This window comes from Anser cygnoides, chromosome 12 (assembly GCF_040182565.1).
Source record: "Anser cygnoides isolate HZ-2024a breed goose chromosome 12, Taihu_goose_T2T_genome, whole genome shotgun sequence".
NCBI classification, from domain to species: Eukaryota; Metazoa; Chordata; class Aves; order Anseriformes; family Anatidae; genus Anser; species Anser cygnoides.
The window spans coordinates 4,468,963-4,495,393 of record NC_089884.1 but is presented as its reverse complement, the minus strand read 5'-3'; the positions used below and the strand labels follow the sequence as shown (position 1 = coordinate 4,495,393).

The 26,431-nt window shown below is 35.2% G+C and overlaps 2 protein-coding genes across 2 annotated transcripts in view; both read left to right on the top strand.

Moving 5' to 3' along the window:
• Positions 1-26,431, top strand: part of CDH13 (cadherin 13) — a 482,951-nt gene that overhangs the window by 199,399 nt on the left and 257,121 nt on the right. Inside the window, 1 exon segment of the mRNA XM_067004389.1 lies at positions 24,290-24,442. Coding sequence (XP_066860490.1) covers positions 24,290-24,442 — 153 coding nt within the window.
• Positions 1-26,431, top strand: part of LOC136791794 (endogenous retrovirus group FC1 Env polyprotein-like) — a 234,231-nt gene that overhangs the window by 37,472 nt on the left and 170,328 nt on the right. The window lies entirely within an intron of this gene.

Here is a 26,431-nt window from a genome sequence, read left to right as displayed (position 1 = left end):
ACTTGAGCAGCAGATGCATCGGAAAACTGGAAAATAATAAGAATTTACCATCATTTTGCAGTGTTTGGTGTCGTTGATATGGATAAAAGAATTTTTAACCATTTGAGGGATGCTTTCTAATCTAGTTACTATGGTTACAAGTTTGTTGGAGATATAGCAGTTCTATGGCAACGATGGAATTAAACTTTCTACCCAATATTGAAATATCCAGTACCTAATTTCCTGCTCTGTAATAAATCATGCTAATGACCTTAAGTAGAGCATCAAAGAGAGAAGAATTTATTCTCTGAAACTGTTCAGCGAAGTATACTACAGTTTAACTGTCACATTGTTTGTGTTAACTTTGATCTCCAAAGCTGATATCTTAAACTGTGTTGCAGATGAAGATAGAGGGGAAAAAAGTCAATCCTTGCCCGTAAATTACCTATGTAAAATAACTGAGATAAAATAAAACACTGACAACTAATTTTTCATTCACATATTAACTGAACATTAGATTCACATTTAAGGAAAATGTGTTTGGATTGTTTTTAAATACAACAGCTATTTCATCTCTACCCAATGATTTTCAGTGATGCCCAATATTACACACCTTTCCATAATGGTTTTTTTTTTCCCTTAAATGGGTAATTATACTCATCTTTACCAATAATAATAATAAGCTTTCCCCAGACTCAAAAGTCCATCCCCTTTCTAACTTTCTTGACTCAAATAAATTCTCAGATTTGTGTTTTAAGGCTCACATTTAGGGTGTGATTCTGTACCTGGTCTTACTGAGCATATCTTGAACAGGGAGCAGCCAGAAAGCCCCATGTAGGGATGCTGAGTAAGTTATTTCTTAGTAAGTTATTCTTCTGAGTAAGGATTTCTATTTGCTTGGTACCTTTAATTTGTAAAATTGCTCCCCTCAGATCCACTTATAGTAATGCTTCCTTTTAAGGAGTAAAACAAACAGACTTATGCAGCATTACGTAGCAATGTGCTGTGTTAATATATATATTACTAGCAAGGAGGTGAGATCTGCAGAATATGGAAGTCAGCGGAGAGAGCAGTGCCATGGAGCTTCCTGTAAATCAATTAAGATATTTCACAGAATCACAGAATTATATTTGATAGCTGTGAATTTCTAGACTGCTTAGAATGTGATCTGCTTGTTACCCGAGTACTGTACTTTCTCTATCCAATCATTTTCCTGTTTCATTCCAAGTTCTTCCTTTGGTTTCCTATTATGCAACTAGTAAGTTGATAGTCTAATACAGAGCAATATCCACATGAATTAAATTTTAGGAAGAAAACTTATCCCTGGCAACTTACAAACCAAATACTATCATACTGTCATCCTTGGTACTTACATTAAGGAAAGACTTTATAAAAGACATTTTGTGGACTGGACTGGTGACAAATTTGGTATTACTACATGTGGGTTGTTAAAGTGGCATTAGGAAAGAAATTAGGTAAATTATTTCCAGAAGGAAAAATGATATGCATTGCATATGGCTCATGTAAGGTGGAGTAAACAGCTGTCACACACACAACAGTAGTCATTTTCTTCCTTCTGACTAACTGCTGGATCTCTTCAGTGATGACTATAACCTCTTCATGTTTTGCTCTTGGATTTATTACACATAGATAATTTTTCAATTGCATTTTTTCTCTCACATTTATACTGCTGTATAGTAACAGATCAATAGGGTAGGTGAAAGAGTGTGATGCTGATATGTATGATGGCAGGTATATTTCAGTTCAATAAACATTTTTCCTATTCCTTCCCAAGACTTTTTTTTTTTTACTCTTTTCCAGCTGTCCTCTAAGGGGAACTTTCTTTTTTAACCTTTCTGTTTAATCAGCTTTATCACTTAGCTTGCAACCCTATTTGTGAATTTCAGAAATGAACTGTCATTTATAGCATACAGGGATGAAATGACTTTTGTATCTTTGTAGCTTTAAGTGTGTAATGAGCAAAGTTTTTTTTCCTTACCTTATTTAAAGACTAGCTGATGTCTTTTATCATGGTTAATAATATGTCATTTTGAAGTAAATGTTACTCTGCTCTATTGACCTATTTTTCTTTCAGGGTCAAATACATAAAAAGCATGAATTATTTCATTGTAATCACCAATCCATTGTTGAATTAAAATCTTCAGTTTCCTTTTGCCCATCTTTTGAAAAGAACATTCTAGTCTGACCACTTTACTTTCTTTAAAATCAGTCAAAATGAGAAAAATTACTTTCTGCCATTGAAACATTGCTTAAACAAAAGCAAATGAAAATTCAGTCAACTGTACTTATGGATTAACCTGCTTTCCAATATTCTTTAATTAGATTAGCAAGAGCATTGATTTTTGTTTTACTATCATATTCTTTACGTTTTCTGAGACTGTTTATGAAGTCATGTAATTGCTGGAAATTCTATATTTAGAATTTAAATACAGGAATCGTGCTCTCCATTTTAGATTTATATGCACATGCATACTCAGAAATGCATACCAACAAACGAGTACAGGCACACATAAACACATATGTTCAGACTCTGATGTACTTTCTTCTTGGTCAATGCTATTCGTTTTGTATGTGCTCTTTCTCCCAATTTTCATCTATAAAATGCTGCTCTGAACGCATTAATTCTATTGGAAAGTGTACCAATTTCATCTGCTCTTATGCCAACAAGTATCATTAGCATTGTTGTTCCTCCAGATTCTATTCTCCTCCTTTCTGTCTCATATTTCTGAAGAACAGCTGAATAAAATGGATTATTTATACAAATGCTAACTAAGAGTTGAAATAACTCTTAAAACAATTGCACATTTTTTCAAAGACGTTAACAATTTTGTCTAGCGCAAGTTGCAGTTTAAGCTGAGATGCTCAGGCTTTATAAGCTTGTCTTTACCAGTCAGCGCTTCCATGGAGCGACAATTTGTCCAACACATACCAAGTGCTTTTCTGTATCATTGTACAATGATGTCTGACCTTAAGAATGGTGCAACTAGCAACTTCTCACATCTAGGTGGAAAGGACTTTTGATCAGGGCAACCACTTTGGGAGATTGTAGGGAAGAAGTCAAGCTTGTTGGAAACAATAAGCTGCAGTTTTACTTTAATTGTATTTATAGGAAATATTGTTAAAGTACCTTTGGAAAATACGATTTTAATCAAGGTTTATATTTGTCTGTCTTTTCTGTATCTTAAGTATTTTCACACTGCTTCAGAAGTTTCGCTTTTCATTTCTTCAACACATGGAATAAATTATTAAGCGTACATTTTCAGTTGAGCTTGCTGGAGATGAGAATGGATTTTGGTAATAAAAATCTGTACAACAATGATGTCCAGAAATTGAAAGTAGTAGTGATCCCTGTAATCCAATAACATGTCTTAATATATTTTTTTACTTATTAGATTTGCAAAAAGAAGAGGAAATGTGGATATAGCTTTATGTGGATACAAGTTGAAATCAGGGGCTATATTAATTTAACAAATTCATGTCCAGACCTGATGTACAATATATTACAAGTATTTTCATGAACAGTTGAAGCAATGAAGGCTGGTTTCCTGCAAATATTCATTTCCTGCAATAAACCCAGGTCCTCCTACCCATGATAACACCTCAAGCGCAATGACCCTAAGTCATCCCACAGTACCCTCAGCACCATTGGTGTTATTTTCTACTTTCTGTCGTTTCAAACTGTGTGAGAGAAAGCACATCCTGGAGCTACAGCTAGCCTGACTGGCCAATGAATATGCATGTGCAAAACAAAAACTCTTCCTTTGTCTCTACAGTTGTTAGCATGTCTTTTTGCCATGTAAGTCGTCGTAATTTTCATGGAACTTTTAGGAACTTTGTATTTGTATTTATTTATTTATTGTCAAGTTTGAAACTAGACAATAAGCTTTAAATGGATGAGATAGTTTGATCACCTAAATAGTATGGTGTGGGCTTTTTTTAGGACACCAGAATAATAAAAGCAGGTGTTTTGCCATTCCTCAACAGATTCTTTTCTACTTGACACACAAACCCTTAAATGTTACTGAAGAGCTATTGTTCCTAGTAGGTTGGATTAATGGGTACATCAGGCTTATTCAAAGACCAATGTGTGCGATGAGGAGTTCACTGACTCTGTAAGGGAAAAACTATACGAATCTATATGAATTTTATCACCAACAAAAATTAATGAGCAATACAGAGCATGCTGAAAATGTGTAAATAGGAAAACATAATAAATCAACTTCGCCATTAATACTGTGCTGTTGGGCTTTCTAGTCTGAATTTGCTAAGGGTCACTGGAACATGAAAATTAATTTGAATTAATAGAATCTATTATATGGGGATTATTAATTTTTTTTTGAAAAAAGCATATAGTGCTATTACTGAATTTTAGCAATTTATATATATATATATATTTGTTAGGACCTTGCAGTAATTATTATTTAATAAATTATCTCCTTTAGAAAAAAAAAAAAGCACCCAATCATGATACAGTCAATAATGCTTTGGGGAAAAAAAAAATAATTGTCTGTTAATGAGAAATCTTAAAAAATGGGCATATTGTTTCCTTCAGGGGATGACTGATGAAGGATACACTTTTTAAGTAGAAGAATATTGATTGAATTGGGTTGTTTTTTTATTTTATTTTTTTCTTAACTAAGATTCCACAAAGTTTGGTGATTTGAAAACTTGCAGATGAAAAGATACAGGTGTAGTTCACAGTCACCTGCTCTGAGCTCTGAACGTGTTAGCTGCTGATGCATCCTCCAGTTCATTTTTTCACTGACAAGCAAATAGCCTTTGACCGTATTTCATTATGTAGAAAACTTTCCAATCCCAAGCAGTCTTTTAATTTTGGGAACCAATTAAGCAAATTCACTAATCATAATTTCTGTGTGTAATTTATATCAGATGAAGATGTGTACAATGCTGTGTTTCTGAATTCTAGTGCAATATTTACTTGCAACAGAAGTAAGAGCCAGAAATATTTTGTTCTTCACATGCTTTTCAAAAGAACAGTTTTCTAAAATTCTTATTAGACTGTTGGTGTTAATTATATTTTTGGAATTAGACTGAAATTTTCTTATCAGCTTATTAAATCAAGGGCTAGAGGCAAAATGCACTGAGGCTGCCATTTTTTTGTCCTTCATTTTCTCAAGCAGGGGCTCCCTGCTGCTTATGTAATAAACCATGTGAACCCTTATGCAGTAGCTTTGAAAGTAAGAAAGTAAGGAGTAGAAAGGCTGGAGAAATTATTTCATTGAAAATAGTTAAGTAGCAGTATATGGTTTCAGTCATGAATGTAATATCAGGAGAATTTATTTTATTTTATTTTTTATAAATTTTTGACCATCAGTTAACATAAACAAATTTCCTTCCTTTGGTTATTCAGAAAGACTGTAACAGAGTTTCTCAAAATCCCAACATCCCTTAAAAAGTGAAAGTCCTGTTAAAATGGGAGAGTAAGCATAGTTTTGGGAAATGATTCCTAAAGCTGGATAAACTACCAGCAAAAACATTTTAGTGTTCCCTGCAAGGGAAGGCTGTGTCACACTGCCGATATTCTCCGTGAAGGAAGGGGACAGGACTCTGAAGGAGCATCTCAAACTGAAGTGTCAAAATAAATAAATGGGTGTAGAATAAACCAGGAAAAAAAAAAAAAAAGGATCTGCAGAAGGATTTAGCAGTACTGAACAATTGTGTTTATTGATAACTTCAGATTAAGTTCATAAAATATTTGGGAGCAATTCTGTAACCATTGTGGATTGCTCTCTAAAAATGTCAGCTCAATCCTTAATAGTGACCAGAGGACAAACAGATTAATTTTGTGTTCTTGTCATGCAGCCTTAAAAAGGGTACAGTAGACTTAAGCTTCTGAGAAGGACAATGCAGATAATCAGGGGTAAAAAATCAGGAGCTGAAATAGAACAGGACATGCTGGAAAAGAAATAACTAAGGATGGATATAATAGTGCTTTAGAAAATTCTAGATAGTATGGAGGAAACACACTAAGAATAATTATTCGCTCTTTTTTTTTTTTTTTTTTTCCCTGTTGAAGAACTAAGGAACTTCCATGACTACGAGGTCATGGATTGAAAAAAAAAAAAAAATCCCCAATTTTTGTCAAAGATTGTGGTACTGTACTATATAATGTAACAAGATCTTGTGGATGCCAAAAGTAAAGGGTATTCTTGTTGCTATTATTCCTGATTGTGCTCTGCTGTTGGTACAGCATGTTATTGGTCATTATTACCGATTACATGAGCTGACCCATGACCATTCTTGAATAATGTGGTGTGCATGATCTGTCTTTGAATTACATTTTATTTTACTGCTCTTTTTGCAGATAACAGTCTGCAAAAAGATCTGAGTGGCTGTACAAGTGCCTCCTTTGCTGTTCTGTATTCTCACAAGCCATCTCAAGTTTAAGCTTTTGTTCTAAAAACAATTTCTATCACGCAAATGTGTCGAGAAAGCAGAGAGAAAGGGTGAGGAATGTCTGACTCATTATTTGTGTTCAAATATTGCTTTATTATTTATAGAGTCATTCCACATTTCCAAAGTATGTAGGCAATGTTAGAAATAAAAAGGTATTTCTGAAAGCAATGAGATTTAAGTTACTGAGGCACACATTGTCAGTGAAATTTAGGTGCCTCATTTCCTTCACCATGAAGGTGTATAATCTGCAGTTAGAGAGTGGAGTTAAACAGTTATTTCTTCTGATATTTGTGAGAATTTGGGCACCTCCAGCTCTACTGTAACGTAAAAGAAAAGATTATAATATCTGTTTATTGAAATAGGTAGAAAAATGTAATGGCTGGTAAGAGCCACTGCAACTTGCACCTAGTATAACTCCTTGAAAAGTCCCGCAAAAGCCTGTCGAGAAGTTCTAGATGCTGCTGAATGCTGTGTGGTTTCTAGAATCACTTAGAGGGAAGTCCATGGTGTTTACTATGACTTAGTTGGGAGAAAAGCGCTGTCCTATTTAAGGCTACTGTAATTTAATTTGGTTCCTAATGCTATTTATGCCTATGATGTCACGCTGACATATACAGTGCCTTCAGGTAAAATTGTCCTATGATTCGCATGCAGGAGTTGACCCTGGAGTTTAGGGTCATTTGAAGCTGGGCTTTTCGGTTGCGTGACTTAAGGCTTCCCTTCCACTTCTTCCTCTACAGTGCGCTGTTACTCAAAGAGGTGAGGGGCAAGCAGACGCCGCGTGTTATGAGTGAGAGGACTGTAATATATATATATACATACATATGTTTCGGTGAAATATACTACTGCAATAGGTAACAATTTAAGTATACAGAATATGATGTCTGACATCAGCTAGATACCATTGTATGCTAGCAATTTTTTCATTGGTATATGGTAGACAGATATGCTAAAGGTCATGCTTTAAAACGCTTATGGTTCCTTTGTTTTGGAGTAAAATATCAAAACTGTAACAAGACAATAGTGCAATCAAATGACTGATCACTCCTCAGACCTGTGGTTCTAATGAGGATATATCCATTGTCTTAACCGTTTAAATTGAGGGTTTTACAGGATTAAATTTCTGAACATCATGTCACATTTAAATTGTCCTACTGGTCTGCAAATTTAGTTGAAGGCTGATACACTGGGTTGCCAATTGAAAATTGCTAAGATATGCCAAAATGATAGATCTAGTGAAGTAGTCCTAATTGACAAGAGTTCTGTTTTCTTGCCTATTGATTTCTTTGGCTGAAGTTAAAATGAACGATTTATAATTGAAAAGAGTTGACTGTTCTTTCTAAATATCAGTTTCAAAACATTCTGTGCTCTTCGTATTATTTGATAAACCTGGGGCTGTTTTCAGATCTTCCTGTATCCTAGACACAATAACTGTGCCCATAGAAACATATGTATTAAGGTGATTTTCATTACTAATAAAATTAGTAGACCTTGTTAAATTATTTTTTCTATCTTCATGATGTGTTGTTGCCTAATTTATGAAAAAAATAGTTACTAATGTCATTACATATATATATTATTATTTTTATTTAAGAAAAGTGATCATATGCCTGCAGCCTTAATTTTCAGTAAAAATTAAACAAGAAAGTCTGATCCTGGGGAAACTAACCTGCTTCATTAATCTAAAGGTTTGTTTTACCTCATTATTTATCCCTACAGCTTGTTTGCCAGCCCTGCATTTCACTTAAATTAGAAGAGAAAATCACATATACTTTATTTCTGAATTCTTTATGAAGCGTGGTGTGCTCTTGTGCCTTCATTGTTATATGCACCAGCAAATTATCCAGAGGGTCTCCAAATATTTTGATTCTATTTTTGCAAGATTCACTAATATTCGAGACAAATTCAGTTCTTTTTGCCTGAGAATGCAATATGAATGTTACTATATCAAGTAGACAATAAGAATAAAAGCAGGTGCACTATTCGAATAACATGCTTTGTATGTGTTACCACTGGATGTTTTAGTTGTTCTGGAACTGCAGTTAAATAGAGAGAGACCACAATTAATTACATACGAAACTGTGGTTAACCCTTTCATTAGTTCTAAATCGTATAAATATGGTAATAATCTAATCCCATATGAAATGATAAACTATGGGTTGTGCTATTTGTTAACGTTGTTGAGTTGAAGAAACGTCTATGAAACCTTGGTATATTTTGGAGCTACACCCATGTAACTGAAGCCAGATGTGGCCATAGGTGATTATAGATTATCACTTAATAAAGTCAGTATCAGAAAGAGGTGGTTAGTATGAAGTGGAAATAGCCTTGAAATTAACTTCTGTTTCCCTTTAAGATGTGGATTCTCCTTTGTGTGTATCAGCTGTGAGCCAGTGGCCTGTTACAGTTATAATCCCAAGGCTGCAGTTTCAGCTATGGCTTGAATAAGGCAAAACCAAGGCCCAGAGTAGTAGTGGCTGCTTAGAGCACAGCATGGCTGAATCCTCTTGCTCCACAGTACAGGTGGAGAACGTCCTGGTGGGATATTTATATTTTGCCAGTTTAAAATGGTTCTGGAGACCTACATCTCTGATTTCTATTTTAGTTCTGTGACTTTAAGATGGGTTACATTTGTTGCACATAGTACAAAAGAATGTTGATTTTAGTGAATTAAGTGACCTACCAAAAAAGCCATTTACTCAGTGCAGACCACCTTCCAGATTCGAACACCAGCATTGCATTTCTGAGGATGGGAGGCAGGAAGCCATGCACGCAGACTGAAGCCACTAGAGGCTGCTCCGAGGCCCTGTTGTGCCAGATGTTAACAGAACACAGTTCATTGCAGCTTTTCTGTTGGATCTTGATGTTCCTCTAAAAGTCACAGAGCCACTCTATACCAGATTCATCTCTACTAGACAGCTTTTTTAAGACAGGTTTAAAATTGCTTTAGCTTCTTCTGATGGATGCAACAGAACCTCCTTGACTCCTAAGCCCTGCTAGAGGCAAGACCTCATTGCTACAAGAGTGCAAATTCCTTTCTAACATTTAGAATACTTTATACGAATATCCTACTTTACTTTTCTAGCTCTACTTTATTCAGTGCAAAGACTTCTTGAATTAGTTTCTCTATTTCTTTTTTCTCCCATCTCAACTAAAGCGTTAAACTGATTTTTTTCCATACTAATCGCTACATTTACATTCTGTAAGTTGTCGAATGCATAGCCATTATCCACCAAACTTACATATCTAACAGTTTAATAATTTAACTGCTCAAACTTTCACAAAATCTTACCATTAGCTTTATTTTTTTTCTTTTTTTTTTTTTCTTTTTTGACATTGAACAATGTTATGGTAGGTAATTGTATGTGACTGCAAATCATCTCATTTTTCACGCTTAGAAAAGATAATACTATTACAGGTAGGGAAAAAAAAGTCTTCTATGCATTTAGTTACAAGTGGATTAAAAAGCCTAAGAATGTTTTTGGTGCATGTGTTTGTTTCTGTTCAAAAAAAAAAAAAAGAAAGTTTTAATTGTGTAATAGTGATAATTTAGATTTATTTGTTGATAACTGATAAATTCATGGGCTGATACTCGCTAACAAGTTTATCAAATGTACTGGTGCCTTAAAAAAATAATTCAATCTATTTCTATTGCCTAGATTATATTTTTCTTTGCTTCAGGCAAACACTGGGCAAAATCAAACCTCTTATTATAGGACTTTGTGTATATTTACCTTCCAGTTCTTTCCTCTCAAAAATAATTTTCATTCAAACTCATGAGCTGAATTTGTAGTATATAGGTTCTCCTTGAATGCTAATATTTGTTAATAACCAGTTATGTGAGTCTGAAAATATAATTATTACATTAATGGTTTATAATATTATTATTTTTAGTCTGCAGGCTATGATATCATGAAATACTGTCTTTTTTTTGTAAGCATACATGTTATGAGAAGACAAACTATATATTGATGGACTAAGTTTCACAGAAGATTGAAAAGCTCAATCATATATGAGTTGAAAACAGATAAGTGATCAAAAAATGTTTTTGAAGCTGATGAAAGAGCTAAATCTATTTATTTATAGTGGTGTACATGATAACAGTAACACTTGTTAGGTTGCTTAGAAAGTCATTTTCTCAAAAGAAAGAACAGTACATTACTGGATGCAATTTACAGCTTTCTATAAAGGTCATCTTAAACTTTGGGAATTTTTCATATATAGGCAGAGGAACTACAGTTTAAGCCAATCTCTAGTAATTATAGGTTATAACATCCAAAGCTTTTCATGCATATTCTTAAAGGAAAAGAAACAATTACTCAAGCTTTTACTAAATTGTGAGTTGGTACATTTAATTTTTGTTGTTGGAGTCTTTTGCAAGAGTAGGCAACATTGGACGTGAGAATTATAGCTTCATTTTATTGTGTAGTTTTTTTTTTTTAGTAGAGGCTGAGGAAACCAGAAAGATCTTGATTTATCAAATTCCTTTGGAAATAGGGAAATATTTTGAAGAATCTGTGTTATCTCTTAGAGGTGATTTTTGCTTGTGGAGGTCAACAAGATATTGATTTGGATGAATTCTTGCATAAGGTTTCTTAATCAAAGAGATCACCTAACACTTCAAATACAATGTAATTAATCACTCAACAAAATTAACACTCCGTGTTTGTTGCTGTGGGTTGTTATTTATTCTCAAATAGCTATCAATAAATCTTTATAATCTTACAGTCATGTGTTAGAGCTAAAAGCAAGCAGTTGTGCAGTTCTTTCCAGGATCCTTGAAAGAAGTTAGATTTTTTTTTAGATGATTTCTGTAGCAAATTAAAGAAAATATATATGGAGTTGTCTTTCTAAATGAGTCATTAGATGAATGCAGGTTAATGTTTGTATGCCATTAGGAAAAAAGTCAGTTGTAATTTGGATAATTAAGATAATACTTGATAAGTATTGTCATTGTAATAGATCTCTGTATGTTAGAAGGTTAATTAATAGTATTTGCATTTCCTGTTACAAATTTGGGCCTTTTTCCACAGACCAAAAGCTATGGTAACCTGAGAAACACATTTCTGCTGCTTTCTGCTTTACTTCCTTGTTTAAGGTATTTGATCCAGCAGTACTGCAAGTTTTGATATGTAATTTGTTTTAGTACAATGACCTGAAGTAATGATTCATATCAGTACCTGCAAATGACGAGCATGTATTTGACTTGTACCTGCAAGCCTTTAGGTGACTGTAATTTCTCTTGCCTGCTATTGTAGGCTGAAGTGAAACCGCTGAAAGAACATTAATGTTTGCATACACATACATGGAGCTATATATTTATATAATGCATAGTTACCAATTTTTGTACACACATATGCATGTGTTTATGCATACATATTTTTATAAATATACGTGTCAATAGGAGAAAAAACTAAAAGACATCCTCAGTTGGAATGAAGACAACTTTTGGCTTGCTGAGTCAGAAAATATAGATGTTATACGTAATTAAATTTTATGGCTCAGCTTCTAGTATTTCTAGGAAGGAAATTATAAAATTTGATGAATGAATTATTACACTAACCTAGAGTGATTATTTTCTGTGGAAATGAAGTTTGAATAATTGGTGTTGTTGCAAAATTGAATTAAATAGTTTTGTATTGAAGCGCCCAATCAGGTATGCTGAAGCATCTTGATGCAAATGAACATCAGTAATATTTTATTGTCTGTGATTTTGTTGGAAAGAGCTCTTATAAAAATTATGAACACTTGAAGACCTTTTTACAATGTATACATGAAGATAAAGTTCTTGTTGAGCGCCAGTAAAAGGAACCATATTTATTCCAAGATAAATACTAGTAATATGTAATATCCTTCGTCTGTGGGGTTTTGGAAATTTAGCAGTAACTGTTAAAAGTACAATTCCAAAGACCTTAAGTATTTCTGTCAAGCAACATAGAAAGAACAGATGTAAATGTTACAGAATGGTGCTCTACAAACAGCCAGCCACCTTACATTGTTGTATGTTTAGCACGTTGCATCTTGAGGCTTATCACCTTGTATTGAAAATTGTTAGGTAGAAATGAAACTCCCATGGAATGAATGGCGAAATCTCCAGTGAACTAGCTTTGTTTCACCTTAGAAGCAGTCAGACTTCTCAAGGTAGCTTTCTTTTGAGTATTTAATGTTAGCACTGGCTACTGCCACTTCTGTGTTATATCTCCAAACACAGCCTGAGCAATGAGGACCTGAATAGTCAGAAACTAGTCGAGATTTTCTCTTAACTTTAATATTTCATGAGGATGCATCATGCATCATAAGGATGGCTATGGCGTGTCATATAATGTCAAACTGAAACCAACTTTACCATGGTCTACAGTAATAAAAAACAGATAAAGAAAAAGAGAGAGGTGGGAAAATAACGTTAAAGAGCATTCATGGGTGCTTGTTTTTTGATTTTTGATATGCTTTTCACAGCTTAGGACTTGCTGTTTTCTTGTATGTCTATAAGTGCAGCAAAAACAGCTTCTCTTTTGACTGTTTTCTAACCATTCACAAAATTACTTAAAGAGATATGTGATAAACTGAGTTGTGTATAATAAAGTTTCATTTCCTATGATAGCTGAAAATTCTCAGCCAGGGAGTAGAAAGTTCAGCATTGAAGAATTTGAATGGAATATTGGACTCAGCTATACAAGAGTGCAAGCTTATAAATAGTGCCTATTTTTCATCATTATTTCAGAGATATAATTTCTTCTTCTTGTACTCACGAAATATTATTAAAATTCTTGTTTAAGACCTAAAAGTTATGGAAAAGTCATTTGTGCATACTGCATAGATGCAGTAGCCTGATTCCCAGGCTAGAGCTGCCCTGCTGGCCTCCCATTAGGCAGCTTTTCCCAATGAATGACTTTTTTTTTTCTTTTTTTGTGGGGCAGGTGGATAGTGGTGGTGGGATGTTTGTTTTTTTAGTTGTTAGTCCAGTGTTCTGAGTTGCATATAGAGGTCTTATTTCAGAAAGGTGTTCCAGGTATTGCTATTCACTGAAAATGTACGTCTTTGTAGCACAGTGAATGGATATTAAACTTAGATAATTTTTAATCCTGACTTCTTGAAGGCAGTAATAATATATCTGGAAGATAATAACTGAGATGGCAGACAACAGTGCATCATAAGTATTATTGAAGCTTAATTGTTCCACGACTCTAAAGATCTTCCAGCTTTTAGAAGTGTAGCAAAGTCTGAAGTTCTGCATCTTGACAATGACTAGTTTTGAAATTGTGTTCTTTTTAGCTAATTTCATTGTGATTGATTCCATAATTCCCCAGCATGATTTCACGAAGAGTGATATATATTTAAGACTGTATTGCAATTATTGGATAGTCGTCTGAAAGCTTCTTAACAGACTAATGTAACCCTGTCACTAATTACAACTCCATCAAGATGTTTACGCATTGGAATCCATAGTTTAATGCATTACATTTCTAATTCTAGCAAGAGTCAAGCAATCAGTAAAGTTAAAAGCTGACCTCGTTAAAATGAGAAAGTGAATTCAAGTTAGTGGTAGCTTTTTAATTGTAAAGTTTAAAACATTTCTGAAATGTATTGTGGATTTTGAACCTTTATCTTGGAATATAGGAGGAAGGAAGGAATAGGAGAAGAGCAAACTTTATTGAAAAGATTACAGGAGACTGAAGGGAGTGTCTTACCGTACTTTGGTGACACTGTCATTGTGAAAAAAAAATAAATTACTTCAGAACACCAAGTTCTGAAATGAGTCTGAAGGCAAAGTCACCTATGGAACTGCTAACAAAACCACCTTCAGGTAATGTTTTTACTATTAAAAGTAGGCCAATCAAAAAATGGTATTGTTAAAATACTTCTCAGCCCCATCTGGAAAATAACAACACATGAAAGTTAGGGTGTCCTTTAGAGATAGATGAGAGCATGAAGGAATTAAGTGCCCAGAAAAGGGGAGCAAACTTCACATGGGACTTCCTGGGCCTTGGTGAGTGAGGTACCTGCTACGCTGCTGGAAAAACCTGCACTTTCTGAAGCTGCCAGCCTGTTTTTTGAATGAACGTGATGTGTTACACCAGATTGGTGTAAGTGCTCCCTGGCTATGTAATCATGTCTGCAGTGCTGTGCCCAATGAAGTGGGTAACCCTCACTCAGCAGTGAAAGACCAGTTTAAGGCTAGCAGTCATTATAAGATTTGAAATGCAAATTTGTGGTAGCAATTTCACCAGCCACATGGATTTTTTTTCCCACCTCTAGCTAATGAGAATTCAGTCTACTACAGCTAAAGAAGCAAAGGCAATGTAGCACAAGAGTGAATAAGGGACAAAAATGGAGGGAATGCAAAAAAATGTGGGAAAGAATGTAAATTTAAAAAAACAAAGTAAGGATCCAAAAACATTTCTAAGAATCAAATATTTTTGCATCCATCTATCTAACCATTCTTTGATCTAGGGAGCAAAGCTGTCCAGGCTTGTGGTATTAGCTGATGGCTTTGACCTTGGTGGCAGCCTGTCCACAGACACAAGTGGAACAAGACCTCCGCAGGGCTTGGGTTGGCATGGGTTGCTGCATGTTACCTGAGACGTGCTGACAGTGCAGGCTTCCTTCTCGCTTCCCACAGACTGAAGACACCTTGACTTAGCCTAAAGCCTTTATTTGACCTTAAGTCATGCTGAATATTATACTAGTGTGAGTAAGACTGTTTAACTTCCAAGCTGTCATTGTAAATGGCTCAGGATGGAGTTGAATAGTATTTTTGTGTTATAAATGAGGAGGATAAATCTGACAAAGCTTCCCTCTGCCACCCTCAAATTCGTTCTACTTCACCTCTGTTCAAGTTTTATATTCACACATATCTGGATTTCGTTTTCATTCACACATATCTGGGAATTATGCTTTGTATTTTGTATTTTTTTTGGCAATGCATTAGAATCAAATCAAAAGTTGAGTAGCAATATTTACACCTTTTTATAAGACTACTGCAGTTTACATGCACGTAGGTAGAAATGTTGTAATAGTTTGTGATGACATCTGTTAACTTTGAGTCAATATCAGAAAATTCAAATCATATTTACCTTTCATGACTTGAAATTAAATTTCTGCCTTTCAGTTCTAATCAGTTGTAGCTATGTACCAGCTGTTTTGCATTCACCTCTGACTGTTGAACATTTAAGATGAAAAGTGAGGTGGACCCATTGATAAAAATGGGAATGAGTTTAGAAAATGAAAATTAAAATCCTTTGTTTACAGCAAAAAGAGCCATAGAGCATTGTAACTAATAAAAGTATTAAGTGCTTCATCAGATTAAAGTGTTTAAAGTTTTAAATATTTGAGATATCCGTCAAATGTAGCTGCTGTCTGTCCTTGACAGAAGCACCATCGTCTGCGGAGATGCAGACCTGTGACCTCTAGATAAGTTTCTATACACAGAAAAATATTTATCTTTATACTATGACCTTCCGTGCACAAGACATGAGCCATGGATTTGTTTCCTAGGGAACTAGTGGCTGAGAAAAATCTATAATTAGATCTGTGGGTTGTTTGCTACAAATGGGAATTGGGTGCTAAGCAGGTTCTTAAAGCATCCAGAAGTATTACATTGACTTCGTATAATGGAACACAATTTTTTAAAATGCGCTTCATCATAATATTGCTTTTTAATATCTTCAGTTTAAAAAAAAAACACACTAAATGCTCTTGATAGACTACTTATTCCTCTATGTTCATCTTAACCGCAAAGTATTCTTAGAAGTCTAGACTCCACAGGTTGTTAGTTAAAGCCAAACAAAATTAGACACAATCTTCCAACAAATTTCTTAAACTTAAACTGAATCTTAGTTTTCAAGACTGTTTTTAAGTGAATCATTCTCAACAACTCCATTTTTCTCACTTTATTACTTCTATTCCATTCTTCAGGTTGGCTCTGCAACCTCAGTGTCTCATTTTGCAATTCCAATTACTCCACCCGGCTGGAAGTTCCCACTTAATCCAGATCTTGATTTCTTTCTTTGCTGCATGCATGGATCTAAAGATAACATTTGTAGCTAAATCTGTGGGCAGTAATTGTAGCTGCAGGGAAAGAAAGTGACTAGTGTTTTTTGCTTTGTTTTGTTTTGTTTTTAATATTCCCCTTTCAGCCCAGGGCAGACTTCTCTAGACCTTATCAGCAGTTTATTTTAGCCAGGGCACAGTACAGCCAAAATGGTGCTGTGTTTCTTCCAGCCTAGTGCTAGATCAGACAGCCTTATGATTTTCTGGATGCTGCAAAAGTGGCCTTGAGTAATAAAGTGAAGACTTTGATCTTATTGGGAATAGACAGTACTGTGAAATACTTGCAAAAAGATATTGTAAATTGGCTCTATTCTCTTTTCTCCTACTCCTTGAAGACTTTGCTGCTCCACGTGTGCTGTTTACATGTTATGTATTCTGTCCTTTGTCCTGAATTTATGCAATTAGAAACCATTAAACATTGTTTCTGCATTTCTTCCTTTTTAGATCAATGATAGGTTTACAATAAAGCCCCTCTATAAATCTAAATATATATATATATATATTTTTAAAGGACATTCTTTGAGATTTTCTTCATGTATTGTAGTCAGTCAGACTTTTCCTAACAACTATAGCTTTGTAGCTTCTTCAGCTAGTTGTCACTCAAAATATGGTGGTCCTCAAATTCTTTCAGCCAAGAGGGTGTGTTACAAGTTAGTAACCTAAGCGGTAATTAAAATATGCTCATTAAATGGCTTCCGATAGGCCAAATCAGCCAGTGAAATATCCAGGTCTTCTGTGACAAGTAATACTTCCAGGTAATTCTCCTTTGAGATTACAAAAACCTGTGTTCATAAATTCTGTGCTGCCAGTAGGAGGAAATTATTGTGCGCTGATTCTAGAGTTTGCAGATACTTATCTGAAATCAACTACTACTTAGGAAAAAGGGGAAGTGAAAATTATTTGTAATGAATCTTCTTGCTCTTTATAAATGAAGAGCAAAAGAAGTTGAAGGATTACCTGCTACAAAAGATAACACACATCATTATGTGTTCATAGAATTAACTTACTTCTGTCTGAAAGCAAATGCTCACTGGTAGTAGTCCATATTGTTCAAATCCTCAGGTTTGGTAGATGAAGTCTGCAGGCCCCAGTGCTATCGCTATTCTTCAGGGGAAATTGTTACATCAGTGTAGAACTACAACAGTGAACCTCAGATGAAAGGGAACCACCGGGACACAGGGCTTCCACATGCATAAATTCATTGTGTTTCATTTGGGCACTTGTGCATCCTGCTACAAAATTGACCTGAATTTTGTAAAAGTCTATGCATAATTACAATCAAAAGCTGTTATGTTGAGAAGATATATTTTGGTTGAAGATAAAATGTCCTATTTGTGTTGATTATTCTAAAAAGACCTCAAAAAATGAGCACTGGTGATGAAATTACTTCATTGTTCATACACTATATCATTTTCATACATTACAACATTACGTTGAAATAGTCATCTGTGGAATTTATTAACCTTCGCAAATTTCAGATTCAGAATTGTTTGTGTTATAGGGACTAAAACCTTGCATTTGCACTGGGGTAACAAAATAAAAGTTGGTATAGTATCTTCCTGAAGCACAGCCCCAGTGCAACAAAATACTTAGAAGTGCCATCTACATTTCAAGCACTACAAATTCCTTTTCTTCATGTACCTGAAGTTCTAAATATGTTACCTGATAAGAGTGTTCATTTATTTAGATTGCTTCAGGCAAGGAACATTTGTACAGTTTGTAGCTCCAAATCAGTCTTGCAAACATGCATCAAAAATATGTTAAAACTACGTACTTTAATTCTCACAATGGTGTTCCTAAATGTGACACTTCCTGTAATGTTTTCAATGACAAAACTCATAGTTAAGATGCTAAAAAATCAACCCTGTTATCTTGAGATTATCATTGTATGATTTTTCATTTTCACAATTAATTTTAGTTTCAACTTCTGTTTTTTTTCATTCCTACATTGCATCTCTGACAATTGGTCTAAAATTTTCCACGTTTAAGGTATTTGAACACCTAGTGCTCAATACTTCAAAAATTTTATATAGCTATTAAAAAGGCTTCAGTTTACAGATGCATTTTACAATAATAATACACGTTGTCTTGTTTGAAGAACTTTTTTTTTTTCCCTGTAATTTCTAAGAGTGTTAAGAGATCTAATACAAAAGAGTGTGAATAAGAAGTAATTGCTAGGCTTGTAATAGTACTTTTGCCTGATAGTCACCTTTGTACTTTTAAGTGCAAAAATCCAAACTTTTTTTTGGTAATATGTTTCTCCCAGTTGAATCTGAGTCTCCGGAATCTGAGACAGGATTTTAAAGTTAAAATAACTGAATTATGTCTTTCGTTGCTGAGTTAAATCAAATCTTTCATATACATATACATTTTGCTTTCTCTGGAAAATATATATATTCTTCTTAGGACTGTCAACAGCATCAAGCAAAAATTTTGTTAATGATGACACAGAAGCAGTGTTCACTGTTGTTTTCTCCAGCTTACAACCCAAAACCTTCACCTTGACTTTGACTGTTTTCCTACATCAGTTATCGCTGGAGGTTGGGTCCGTGTTGTGTATTCCTGTGGCCGGTCACATTTCCTTTTTCATTCTTTGCTTGTAGTTTCAAAAGTGCTGCTGTAGTGCAAGCACAAGTATTAGAATTTGAGTGATTGGCCGATGTGCTGCTTTAAGCTTCGGGGTTACAGTGCATGGTCTAGGAGATCTATACAGCTTTGAAAATCTTGCCTCATACATAGACTGGTGACTGAAAACTGATCTGGAACTATTTTGAAATTCAGGGCTGTAATATTGCCTCCACTACTGTATTACATGAGCATCTTTAATTGCTGATGGCTCATTCTGCTGTTTACTTGAGTTTTGCAAATATTGTTCAGGCTACTCTATACCAACCTAGCTTGTGTCTCAGAGAACATACTGAATAGATATTTGTTCAGATGCATTTCAGCTAATAATTATTTTTTAAGTTTGATGATTGTGAAAGGAAGTTATTGTGGACCTTACCAGCAAGGCTTGCTTTGTGAATGAGAGAAAAGCGTAACATAAAATATATGTTGTCATTTGTAGTGTGTTTCTTTTATCCCGCATTATCATGAACAATGGACAGAGTTGTGTGGAGGAACTTAATTTCTGTTACCTTTAGTTATGTCAGTAAATCACCTGGAAGTTCTTTAGCATCACTCAGGTATTGAGTGAGTTCTGATGTAAGCCCTAGTCAGAGGGAAGGTCAGATTTGGCCAATACGTCTCCCTTTGACAAAGAGCAGAACTAGGTTGCCATGATAAACTAGTTGATCTGATCCTCAATTAATGAAGACACGTGTATTGAAAACCAATAGACTTAATAAATTATTAAATCCAACAAATTTATTTGAATTGCTTTAAAACCACAGTTTTTGTATGTTTATTTTATAGTAGTGAAGAAGGTTCTGTAGGTTAGGGGGGTTGCATAATGATGAGAATATTTTGCGTTTGTCTTGACTGAAAGATTATTTGAGTCAGAGCACAGAGCAGAAGGAGCCTCCAGCTGTAAAGAGTGGTTTTCAGTATGGCAGGACAGGAAGTGTCTGTTCGAATATTTATATGTTGTCTAAACAATGGGCCTTAAACCATTGTTTTGCTCTTCTGGAGTACACTGATTAAAGAAAAAAAAATAGTTCAGTGCTAAATATTCTGTGGATAATTTTGCTTCCTAGAAAAAGAAGGAGGAGGGCAGAAAAACACCACCATGAAAACCAACCAAAAAACCCACAAAACTAAAAAACACGCTGGAAGCAGTTTAACACTCCAAAGTGAAAAGTATTAGGACTGGAACCAAATGTACCTCTCTGAAGGTGGCATTCATTTTCTAATTAAAATTGAAACTAATATATTGTACCTCTAATTCAGACAGTGCCAAGAACTAAGAAATTACAGAAGTGATTGCAGCAAATACCTACTGAGACTGGTGAACTCGGATGGTGCTGTTAAGGACGCAATTATTATGGCTGCAGAACTGTAAAGTCTCTCTCAGGGGGTAGTGTGTTTTTTGTACTTCTATTTCTCTTCTTCTCTTGAGAACACTGGTTTACTGTTGCGGTGTACCTGTAACAATAGGGGGATCACAATGCTGAAATGAGTTTAGCTGGAAGGGATACATAATGTCAGGTGGAAAACAACACTTGGTAAATAAGTTTTGGCTATGGTTCAGCAAAAAGCAGATCCTGTCAGCTAAGTAACGCTCTGTTTTCTTCAAAGTGCCTCTTAGTTGAGCCCTATACTCATCTCTGCCTTTTGTTAATTTTGTTTTGATTTTTCAAAAATAATTCTGTTTTGTCTTCAGTGCTATATAAGGGGTTCTGACAAGGCTAGCATGGATCATGTCAGTTTTCAATATGTTTATTCTTCAGTGCATCCTTCACATGGGAAAATGCTGTTAACGCTTGTTGAGGTGGGGAAATTAGACATATCTAAGTGCATCTGTGCTGTCCTTTGGGTCCTGGGGGAGGAAATAGACTTCACAAGTCTGTATTATTGTGGGATGTTCGGTAAGCATCTATTCTGTCTACCCCATCTGTCCACGTTGGTTTGGTTTGGAAGGGACCTTTGAAGATTAGCTAGTCCAACAGCCTGCCACAGGCACTAGCCCAGGTTGCTCAAAGCCCCACCCAGCCTGACTATGAACGCTTGTAATGGTGAGGCATCCACTGCTTCTCTGAACAACCTGTTCCAGTGCCTCATCACCCTCAAATTATGAGGTTTTATGTGCAACGTATAGCTGCTGTCATATGGTGCAGAAGTTTTCAATATTAGAACCTGCACTGAAGCACTGAAGGTCCTAAAGCTGTGAAAAAAATCTGGAGATAAGCATTTCTGTCTGTAGGTAGTAGCAACTGTGGGAAACTGAGCTTTTTTAGAAATGTAGAAATAACATCCCAAAGCAAACATTCCAGCAGAAATAATTTGGCCTTGCCTGTAAATTGGGAGAGCATTGTTGTGTAATATGTTGTAACCTAGGAAATTTTCATACCAACAGTGCTGTGTTTTAGATGGCATTCAGAATAGCAGTCTTGCCAGAGGAGATGTCAGACAATCCTCCTGTTCTTTCTTCCTTGCTCTTGCTGAAGCACCAAACCATATGGCAAATTAAGCCTGATTTGTATTAAACTTTTCATTGTACTGAGCTTAGTGTGAACTGGGAAATGCACTTTCTTTGAACTATGCAGCCATTATATAAGCTTCTTAATTAGGAGATGTTAATGCTCTTCTTTACATTCCTGGGAGTATGTAGCTCCCTCTTGTGGCTAATTAAACATTTTAAAAATATCATACTGAAAATTACTTTTTATCTTACCACCGTTGCACTTGAACAAGTAATGCAACGGTATATGGAGCATCTCTAACCTGAGTTTCTTAATACTCCATCAAGCATGAGTTGCTGTGCAATAACTAGATACCTAACTGACTAAATAGATAGGAGAGAAGCCTCTGCATATACTTGAACCAGGACTGTGCCTGCTTCCTGAAGCTTTAAAAAGGCTCAGCAGAAACATCCTGTCATTTAGAAAAAAAAACTCTGCTTTCTGGTAACTCCACTGATCCCATACATTGTATGCTGAGGAATGGTTGCAGTTAAGGTTGGGATGAGATATGGAATGCACTGTAGCTCCGGGGAGTACAAATCTTTCAGGTACCACATTAGGATGTATTGCTAGCAAATTCAAGATTAAGGTCTTTGTCAGATTTGGAGAAAGAGTAAGTTTTCCCTCCAGTCAGGCTTGTAGGGATGCTTCTTACTGTTATTATTATTACTCTTCTGCCTTTCTATCTAGTATGAAGAAGGATCTGTATATAATTATCTGGAATCTGTCTTATAAATTCCCTTGTAGAATATCACTAATGTCCATGAGTTGTTGTACTTTCTTTCTATGGTTTCTTGCAGCTGGGGCTTTTGGCCTATACTATGTCTCAAATTCGTGATGAACAGTTAGGAAATGTTTGACTGCTGTGGTGGGATAGGGCTCTTGTGCAAACATCTCTGAATTAGGTTTTTCTGCTGGCCTGTGGCTGAAATGGTGCCTTTCAAACCACTCTTCTTATATTAGATGTAAAGGAGCACTTCTTGTAATAAGTCTCAGAAATCAGGACAGAGGACAAGCAATTCAGCTTTTCCGTACAAAAGTGAGCAATGGTCATGACACTGCAAAATCATAAGCATAATATGGAAGTAGAAAAACATACTTTTAAACTTGATGTAATGAACAAAAACAGAGATTGGTCAAAATATGTATTGAATATTGGGTAGCTTTCAGCCATTAAGTTTTGGTTTCATCACAGAACCTGAAGCACAAAGTTAGTTTGCCCTTTTGTCACTTGCAGTGTTGTCTACCTCTGTGTTTTGTCATGACATGCTCAAAAATACACAAGAAGAAATTTTCATCTATTAGCATTTCTGACTAGGAGGAGGAAGGAGAAAAAAGTTGAAACAATTTTTTATTTTGAAATTTCTCCATTTCCCAAAGGGTTTGAAAGTCTAAACTTTATCTCTGAAAATGCTGATTTTCTCTTTCATAACTTGTGGCTATTTTTTTCCTCAATTAAAATAAAGGAATAATGATTATGGAGTTTAGTCAAAATCTCCCTGCACAGTAATCTGCCAACCAGTGTTGCTGAACCCACAGCAATAGGGCAACAAACATATATTTCCTCAGGGACATTATTAAACACCCCGCATATTGATTATAGCAAAATGGGCACAGGTCCAGATTTCTAATGCCCCTTGTTCCTTCCGATTCCTGAGCTGTGATTTAGACCAGCATATAAATACTTGACTTAATGTTTCTGTGGAAACATTAACAATATAAAATTTCTAGAAACAAAAGAACATGAAACAGCAGTTGGAAAGAATGGCTTGGCAAGATTGTCAGCCTTAAAGGGCAAGATTAATTTATAATCCTTCTAGATTCTGGTGTGCAAGTACAAATTTGCAAAGCATGTATTTTATAAGAAACATCATGTAGCTATGCAAGTTTACATATGCTACTGTCAGTAATGTAAAACAGCCTTGAAATTGGATTTTTAGGGATTTTTTCATATGGGAAACAAGATAGTGATAGTAACCAGGAGTTTCAGTACACACATATGTATATAAGTATTCATGCATTTGGAAAGTGGAGGAATTCCAACTGTGTGACTAAGCAGAGTTCTGGGCAGGATACCCAGATATTTCTGTGAGGAGATTTTTCCTTGGTTTAAAATCCTGGGAAAGGAAGAGTATAGAAGAGAACAAGAAAGGGAAAAAAAAAAAATCCCCAAAGTCATCTATTTTGAAATTACTAAGATTGCTAATAAAAAGGGATGACTAATTGGAAAATAATGTGTGATGGCTATCTGATATGATAAGAGTTGTCGTGAAATAAGTATGCTTTATGCCATTTGGTGGAATGTGTCTTTTTTTCTTTTTCTTGTAGGATTTCTTCGCAGCTAGTTTATCAATTTAAATGGGAAAAAAAAGAAAAAGAATTAAATAAAATGTCAAATGCTAGACATGGAGTGAATACAGTAGCAATGGAATAATAGAAATTTTAAGTAGTGAAATAGAAGACAGTAAAGATAAGATAGCAACTGCCTAAGGACTTGACTAGCTTTTCCATGGTTTAACACAAGAATTGGAGAGTGTTTTCTGAATGATTGAAAGCATATTTTATATTTTCATATTGTTGGCGGGGAATATGCCTCAACATTAGGATAAAGATTGAAATTGCTTATGTGGGTTTAGAATGATTTTATTTTATTTATTTATTTTTTTAATATGGCCTGTAACTTCTTGTTTTCTGCCGTGCAGGTCATCAGGAGTGAAGGGACAGAGGGAGCAAAGTTTCGACTCTCTGGTAAGGGAGTAGATCAAGACCCAAAAGGAATTTTTAGAATCAACGAGATCAGTGGGGATGTCTCTGTGACCCGAGCCCTTGACAGAGAAGCAATTGCCAATTATGAGGTGAGTACTCATAGCAATAGGATCTCTGCCTCTCTGTTGGTAATACATACTTTTGAATGCGTATTAGCTGTTGAAAAAGACTGCAGTTACTGAAGGTTAAACTGTGAGACACCGTCCTAAAAAATTTCCAGAAAAACCGTTTATCCTTTGGAAATTGTAAATGTGTGTATTTTTACATGCAATTGAAACTCTGCTCTGCTTTCTGCATGTATTTCTGTCATTTATCTTCAGTAGAAATACTGTCTGAAATTCATGTACGCATATGATTTGTGAATACAAAATTATGTTTGGACAAAAGAAGGTATTTTGGGAAGTTGCCTCTAAGGTACTACATGGTTATACTTTCTCCTTTTGATTGTCAAGTTGTCAGTGGAATATACTATTCATCTCTATTTTGTAGTAATGGATATTTTTAATTGAGCCGCAGAAGATCCTGTTAATGTCAGCAGATACATTGTCAAACATGTGTCTTCAACAAAGATTTTATGAAGGATTCTTTTCCTTGTCAACAAAAGCTACGTTTCTCCTCACTGAAATACAGCAAGTGATCTTGGAAATCTGTAAAATAACTGCACCATGATGTCTTGAATTGCATAGTATAAAAAGAGGATCTGTCAATTCATGTTTTTTATCTCACTCTGGAAATGTGCACTCAGTTAAATTGTGTCTTGGCACTTCAATATAGATGAGAAGCTGGATTCAAAATGCCTAGTAGATTTGTGCATTGCCACTTCTGCCCCAGCATAGCAGATCTGATCTCTGTATCATCATGCAGAAGGGAGTGTATACTGCTCCAACCCATGCGGGGCTCGGGGTCTGCTGACAGTTCTGATTGCTGTCCCTAACCTCTTAGTTTTGTCTTCTGCTGTGTAGTAATTACTACTTTTGCTTTCAGTGCTGTTTCTCTCCTCCTCTGGAAGAGTTTGCTAGTTCGATGACTAGTCATGCTTGCCCAAAAAGCATTGCTAAAATGTACCATATGTTGATTTTCAACACTTAAACATCTATTTCTCATCTGGGTTTACAGTGAAATGTATGTTAACCACTTGCGTAGGATTTATGGTAGCCACTGCTGTCCTTCTTAAAAGAGAAATGTTGCAGTTTCTCTTTATAATACTGTTCCTCATCTTCATTTTCCAGCTGTTTCCTATTTTATCATAGTGGCTTTCTACCTTAATGTATTGAGTATAAACCTTGAATTTTATTTTATTTTTTTTTACTGGAAAATCATAGTAGTCTTTTCAGCCTAATGCATCAAACCACAAATGGCTCTCCTATCTGATCTGGCAAAGCATACACTTAAATTAAGACAAAAAACATTTCCCTAGAGAGGAGCCTTTTTGAAGCAATGCAAATTATATACAAATAGTGCAGTGTAGCAGATTATCCAGAGCAATGCAAATGTATATCCTAATAGGTTGTAGTGCTTCCTAACCTGTTATATAGCACTCTGCTCAGCATGCTCACTGGCATCCTGTTGTGCAAAATGTAGCTGAAAAGTTCTGCAGAAGGAGAACCCTCAACTTGATTTAGTCTGTCTTTGAATCCAGCCTGTTGTTTTCCAATAAAGATGTTTCATGGTGTCAGGAAGGCAGCGGGATTTTCTCCTTGATTTCCTTGATACATTGAAAGATGAATTACCAAAAAGACTCAGATTTTTGTCAAGCTTTTTGAAAAAAAAATTCACTTGCTTCCCCTGTCCCCCCAGTATCGATTTCCTGAAAGATTTATTTCAAAGCAAAAGGCAAAGAAGGAAATAATAGATCTCCATGAAAAAAAGTGCAAGTTCTTTGCAAGCCATCTTACTATCAAGTATATAATCAGTGATGGGGCAAGGATGAAAAAATGAAATTTGTTTGAATCATTCCAGCTACACAGAAGGCTGCTGTGCGTTAGCACTGATTTATTTCCTATTCTTAGTGCATATATACTCAAGGGATGAGAATTAAAGCAGATGTTAATAGGGCACAAAATCGAGCTTTGGTGATC